The sequence below is a fragment of the Aegilops tauschii genome, chromosome 1 (genome assembly GCF_002575655.3).
Source record: "Aegilops tauschii subsp. strangulata cultivar AL8/78 chromosome 1, Aet v6.0, whole genome shotgun sequence".
In the NCBI taxonomy this organism is placed as follows: Eukaryota; Viridiplantae; Streptophyta; class Magnoliopsida; order Poales; family Poaceae; genus Aegilops; species Aegilops tauschii.
Window position 1 is genome coordinate 326,099,607 of NC_053035.3, and position 6,929 is coordinate 326,106,535.

At 45.9% G+C, this 6,929-nt stretch overlaps 1 protein-coding gene across 1 annotated transcript; it reads right to left on the minus strand.

The window, feature by feature from the left end:
• Nucleotides 1–2,898: 2,898 nt before the first annotated feature.
• On the minus strand, nt 2,899–6,166 carry LOC109776983 (ERBB-3 BINDING PROTEIN 1). The gene is made up of 10 exons (XM_020335647.4): nt 5,998–6,166; nt 5,790–5,886; nt 4,850–4,934; nt 4,622–4,771; nt 4,385–4,538; nt 3,997–4,212; nt 3,782–3,918; nt 3,615–3,706; nt 3,241–3,423; nt 2,899–3,108 (listed from the first exon to the last, which is right to left on the minus strand). The coding sequence occupies exons 2-10, from the start codon at nt 5,884–5,886 to the stop codon at nt 3,038–3,040; spliced, it is 1,185 nt and encodes a 394-aa protein (XP_020191236.1). The 5' UTR covers nt 5,998–6,166; the 3' UTR covers nt 2,899–3,037.
• Between the last annotated feature and the right edge of the window lie 763 nt (nt 6,167–6,929).

Here is a 6,929-nt window from a genome sequence, read left to right on the forward strand (position 1 = left end):
CGAAGCAGGCATTTAGGCCGAGCTCTCCCAGTTCGTGGCTTTTCTCTTTTTTCTCATGAACCTGGTTTCCCAAATGACAGAAAAATTCTGACCCGCTGCTTGTTTACCCAAGTGTTGTACCCCTGACAACCCCAAGACCAAATTGATTCATAGCCGCCACATCGATCTTTTCTCACCTTGAATTCTTTTTTTCTTACTTATTGCATGAATCCTCAATTCTTATACCGTGCTCCTCATGGCTGAATAAGAAACCAGGATGTTCATGAAGTAGGCACCAACTTCAGGAACATCTCGATCTATATCTATACCTATTAATAAAGGAGCTATTGCTTCTTACCACCGTAATTTCGTCTGTTTTTGGTCCGTCGTCGTCCGTCCACTTCGCTCATTTTTTTTTATATTCGAGGTGGTACTAATCTCCCAAGACCCGTCTGCTACTGTGCCAACCAAGCCCCATACGCCCCAACCAGCTAGCATGGGCTGTACCTCAGCCCATCAAACAATAGACCGTGCAAGCTGACGAGAGGAGGCAAAAAGAACGGCCTGCAAAGATCGAACTCGCGACTTGTCGTTGAGGTAAGAACGAGGCATCCAACTGAGCAACGCCAATATTCTGTGCAAAGGAGAGGGTTTGATTACCTATTACATAATCCCACATCGCTTTCTTGTACACAAATAAACCAATTTAAATATGGCTGCAAGTTGAAACCAATAAGCCAACTGGGATCAATAGGCAAGGGTGGGCAAAGGAATTCAAACTGAGCCGAAAGATGAATGGATGATGATAATGAGGATGAGGAAAAAGATATACAGCTCGCGGTGTGACCCTATCAGGAAGAAAAAATATGCAGCGAGGAGGGGTGTGATGTGTGGTGAGCGTGAGTAGTAGGGGGCTACCGTGGAAGATGGATGGATGATGGCCGCCGCCGAGCGTGATGGCCTGATCGAAGAGAAACGGGGAGAGAGTCAGATCTATCTCGTCAGCCAACTCACGCTCACCACCACACAGCGGAGGCGGCGTTCGCCGGCGGCGAGTGACATCGTGACGATGCTGACAACCACACGGCTATGCTTCTTCCCCTGTTAGTTGATCAATTCTTTTGCTAATGATACAGGTCAAAGGTGCATAACAAGCGCCCTTTGAGATGGCACCCATGAGATTTTCTGTTGAGCTATGTGATATTTGAGGGTCGATCTCTATCAGACTACAATTTGTTGGATATGATTGAACTTTCGGATTTTTCGGCCGAAGATCTGATTAACTGCACAAACATGCTATGTTTACTTTATCTTGGTGTATATTCATATTAAAAGATTTATTTGTCCATGAAAGTAGTTTTGCTTACAGCCCATGGGTATAATGTTTAATCAATGTGTTTTTCGGATACAAGACAGGGTTCAGCTATTCTTTAGATGAAACATCAAATTAAGGGCAAGACGCAAGCAGAGACATTCCCATTTATATATTTTGGAGATGGTTCAGTATCTAGCCCCTTGACATCCTTGCTTTGGTATCTGCGAGGATGCAATGTATGCGCTTCAGCTCGGACTTGAGGGCCTCACCTTGTCAAGGACTTGACACAGAGAACTAGCTTCCTGGATCATGTTTGCGCCTACTTTTTGCAGAACGATAGTTACCAACTGCAAGGGTGCCTCAATATGATAGGTGGCTTGCTTATTCCCTTAAGTTGAATCATTGGATAGATGAGTAGGGGGAGAGGACTGGTCGGTGCCTCGAGGACCATCTCGACCGCACTTGCATGTTGTAGACCAGGAGCTCACCGAGGTTGCCACACCTTGCTGCCTTATGGGTCATCATAGTGATGGTGGACGGCCGAGCTTCATGGAGGAGCTGAGGCGAATCCCTGACAGGATACTTGGCAGGTTTTATGTGATGCAGGGCAAGAAGGGTGACAACCAGAGCACGGTAAAAAGGTAAAAGCACACACAAGAGTTCTATGTTTTCCTTTTGTCCACTTTCACTTTCATAACAAGTGTGTCTCCTGTTGCAACGCATGGGCAATTTTTATTTTTCTAGTATATCAAACTAAGTGGAAAAACATGTATTCAACAAAATGACGAAATTTCAAGTTTTTTTTTGAAATTAGGCAAAAGATTTGCCATTTTCATTGATTAAAAGAGAAGTTTTAGAGGTTAAGGCCAAAGGCCGAATTACAACAATCACTCTCACAGCATTATGTTATTCAAATGCCTTGCTCCCGCAATGCTCCAAAGTGAGGTCGCCTCTTTAATCCTAGCAACGACGACTCCCACCGGAACGGCATTATTACGAAAGATTCGTACATTCCTCTCTTTCCATAACTCCCAAGAGATTAGCAGCATCAAGGAAGCAAGCGGCCTTCGCGATTGGGTCTTCTTGTTAGCATTGTGGCTCCACCACTCTTTAACGAAAGTGGCGTCACTCCATTCAGAGTCAAGGTGGACATGTGAGACCCTCTCCCAAAGGGAGACAAACTCAGAGAGGTGTTCAACAGTGATGCCCTGAAGAATGTCCACCTAGGAAGTCCAGAAGTTATCCACCTGGGAAGTCCAGAAGTTATAGTGCAGAGCCAATCGAACCAAGCAATTCTTCTTCTTCGACAAGTCATAGATTTTGGGAGCTATGTCCTTGGGCCTAATCCCATCAAGCCAAGTATGGCAAGATTGTATAGAGAAACACCAGAGAACATCCTCAAACAGACATAGAAGACAAAACGTTCATGCCCAATTGCCCAAAACAAATAACGTAGGTGAACACCAATCAGCCACACCAAAAAGGGTAAAGCACAGGTAAACATCACACAGTAGTGGAACTTACTGCCGGATTTATAAGCATTACTGACAGGTAAACATTCAGCACACCATACATAATTATCAGGCTTGTACTTCGATGTGATGTGCGCCAGGATCAACCATTTTCATTAGACACTTCAAAAAAAGGTACTCAAATCCCCACAGCTGAATGTAATATAAAACAATCAGATGCAGCAAAGGAGCAGGTACAAACGTAATGGAAGCAATTCAAAAAAAATGAGAATTATTCCTGGCTTGGTGCGTCCTTAGAAACCTCCATGGGCTCTGCTACTTCTGCTGCATCTCCTTTCTTGCCTATTAAAAGATAAAAGAAACTCTGTGAGTTCAAGGGACTCGAGACAGATGTAAACCAGTCTAGCAATCAGGAAAAGAACTCATGTATCAGCAACCAAACAGAGCGGCATGTATAGTGTCAACCAAGCAAACCTTTCTTTTTCTTGCCACCACCCTTCTTCTTTGACTTTGTGCCCAAAGCCAGCCAAGCCTTGATCTCAGCATCGCCCTCGATGGATTTTGAGGGCTCCAATTGCTGTAGTGGATGTGAAGTTATCTTGTCAGACCCATTTGGCATCAACAACACGGTGAACTTGATGTGGGCAACCAGGTCACCTGCATAAACACCAGCAATTAAGAGACGAAACAAGCATGAAAGGGAGACTAATTAACATCAGATAAGATGAGCAAAAATGACAAATGAACACAAACAATTCAGACACTTCAAAAGATCTACAACCCCAAGTGACTTTGACAGAAGTTACAGGGCAAATTCTAAAATATGTCTAGTGGATTATCATAACTACCTTGCTTCTCATGTAGAACAGGGTATGGCTGCAACAGCTCATGATTCATGCATTCTACCAAACCTAAGCGTGCACGCTTCTCCTCCAGCGCCCTGCCACAATTCAGAACATAGGTTAGTAGACTAAAATAATGGGCACACAAAAAAAATTAATGTGCATTCACACACCTAGCAGTGAATGGCATGATTGGGAACTTCTGGCTAATCTCACTGAAGATGAACCTTGATGCCTTCATCTTCAAGTGATAGTTCTTGTCTACAGCTCTCTTGTAAATAGTGGTCTGCTTCTCATCCAATAGCTTCGGCTGTGAATTACAATTCAACATAAATGTAAGAAAACATGCAAGCCAAAATATCATCATGCCAATAACATCAATTATCACCTTTCCCTCGCCAGTGCTGGTGACAATATCAATTGCATACACTTCATTTTCTTCAAATTCAGCATCATCCACCTTTGTATCAGCATTTGAAACACTAAGTACCACTTTGTTACCATCGATGACGAATTGTTTCAGCTGATGGCTAAGAACTCCTTCAACAATTTTACAATCATAAGCAGCAGCAACTTTCTGAATTGCTTCAGTGACATCCTTATTCTGCAGAAAATATAAGGAGCGGATTACTAATAAAACCAACATATCAATAGACCATTACAAAGAGAAAGGAGAAGACTAGTCATCCAGAGAGAAATATCAGCAACCATGCAGTGAAAGAAAAAGAAGATAACTCGTGAAAGGCAACCAATGGGATAATCTGTACATAATGTACCTTCTTGCCAGGTCTAACAAGCCTCATTGCAACTTCTGCTGCTGTGTTTGCAGCAGCAAGAACATTAGCTGCTCTTCCAGTAACCGGCCCACCTTTGATGACATGTGTATGAGCCACCACAGCAATAAAACCATCAATATGGCAAGCCATATCGCTGTCAAATGAGAGCAGAATCATCAAGGCATGTGGTGAAATAATAAGATAAACACATGGTAGAAAGGTTAAAGGGAGTCATACATCTTCACCATGTCATTTTCTTCGAGTACAGAATCGTCAGTTGCCAGTGGGGAGAAATGACAGACTGTGTTGTTCACAGATACACATGTCGGGAAAGCAATGCCCCTTTCAATCTTCCTCTTCACGTTCTTGTAGACATTCCCAGTTTGCCTGCCATCAACAGGAAACACCATGTAATCAGGAATCCAGCAAGGAAGATGTTATGAAAGACAAAACTGGATGCATTACTCTGTTATGAAATTGTCACCCTTCTCACAAATGTCAACAATCTTGGCTTTCGGCTTGCACTCCGACAATACCAACTTCAGAGCCTCTGTTCCACAATAAATATCAAGTAAGAATCAGATATCTAGTGACATCATACATATCAATCATAAATGCACATTCACATGCCATGGCTCATCCCACAAAAACAGCCCAATCCGAGACACTGAGAACCTCACACTACAATTACAGCCTTTCTCAGCACAAGCACACTGGATTCTAAAATTGCATGAAGGTGAACGTAACAGAGTAGGGTGAGTCATCACCAACAAAAGCAAACAAAGAATGAATTGCACACTGAATTTCGAAATTACATGAAGGTGAACATTACAGAGTAGAGTGCATCATCACCAACAAAATGGAGCAAACAAAGAATGGCATGCGCTGAATTTTGAAATTACATAGAGGTGAACATAGCAAAGTAGACTACGATATCACCAGCAAAATGGAGCAAACAGAGAAAGACGTGCACACAGAATCTTGGATGTTACATGAAGGCCAACCGTGCACATAACAGAGCAGGGTGCAACATCACCAACAAAACGGAGCAAACAGAGAAAGACGTGCACACTGAATTTTCAAATTACATGAAGGCGGACTGTGAACATAACAGCATAGAGTACAACATCACCAACAAAATGGAGCAAACAAAAACTGCCAGTGTCATAAAACTACAACCAGAGCATCAGGACTCTAATCATGTTAATAATCTCATTCCTCTGCAGGGAGCTGTATGGATAGTCCTTAAAACTTGCAGAGCTACTAACCAAACAGCTAAATTCAGCGATGGGTAACAATACACACCCTAACCTGGGACAGCTGCCCCGATAACTAAAAATCGCATCGCGCGCTACAGCAGCAGACAGCAGACAGCAAACGAGAGAGTTTAGGGAGGCGGGATTACTGTTGATGATCTCGGCGGCGGTCTTGTACTTGGTGACGACCTCGTTGGAGGAGAGGTCGAGCTCCTTCTCCTCCCTGACCTCCTCGTCGGACGACATCTAAAAAGGACCCGAGAAGGTTAGAAAAATGGCGACGGAAACGCCCGGGGAAGGCACGAAGCCGCCCGAATCGAGCGCCGGACGCGCGAGAAGGGCCTGGGAATTCCTCACCGTTCAAGCCGGACGGGGGATGCGGGGCCTGGGGAGGGGAATCGGGCGGCGGCGGCGGCGGGAGGGCGGAGGTTTTAGGGTTAGGGTTTGGGAGGGCGAGGGGTTTGGGGCTTTGGCGTCTCGGGAGGGGGCGGATTAGAATGGAAGCGGGGGCTCGCGACTGGGACTGGGGGATAGGCGGTGGCGGCTGCTTGTAGTGGCTAGGGCTCGGTGCAAGCGACCCGCGCGTGCAGAGACGAGAGACGCTGAGCTGTGGGCCCAGGGGTTGGCGTGGATTTAGGGCGTGTCGCCGTTGGGTTGAGTGGGCCAAGAAGGCCCGGTGGTTCTAGCCCATACTTACAGGCGGACCACGCGAGAGTTGTTGTGGCCGGCCCAGGGAGCCACGTGTGGGACACTTGGATCGGCCTCTGCGATTCGAGGGATTCTTTGTCTCAAAAGAAAAATGATGCACCCGTCAAAAAAAGAATATGAGGGATTCTCAATGGGAAATGATTAGGATCACCTGGCGGATAACGATGCGTGCGTCCGCCGCCTCCGTGGCCGTTGGATCTGATTTTAATCATATAGCTAGGTTTTGCAATTTGTATGGTTGTTGAGGTCTTTCCCCGCAATAATTAGGCCTCATTTGGTTCTAAGGGATCCCGAGAGGATCCCGGCCTTTTCCCCGGGTGGGTAAACCACGAGCTAAGTTGGGCCCAGGGAAATAGACAGGCCCATTTCGTTGGATGCGAGGGGAGAAGATCCCTGGCCTTGCCACAGCCCCGTCCCCGAGTCAGATCTCTCGGTGTCGACGGGTTAGGGAGAAAACCCTCGCCTCGTTCGCTTGCGACTCTCCTCGCGACCGAGAGTCGATGGCCTCCGCCTTGAGCCTCCATGCCTCCCTGTATGACTGGAAAGCGACACCCCCGCCCCCTCGCTCGAGAACCGCCTCC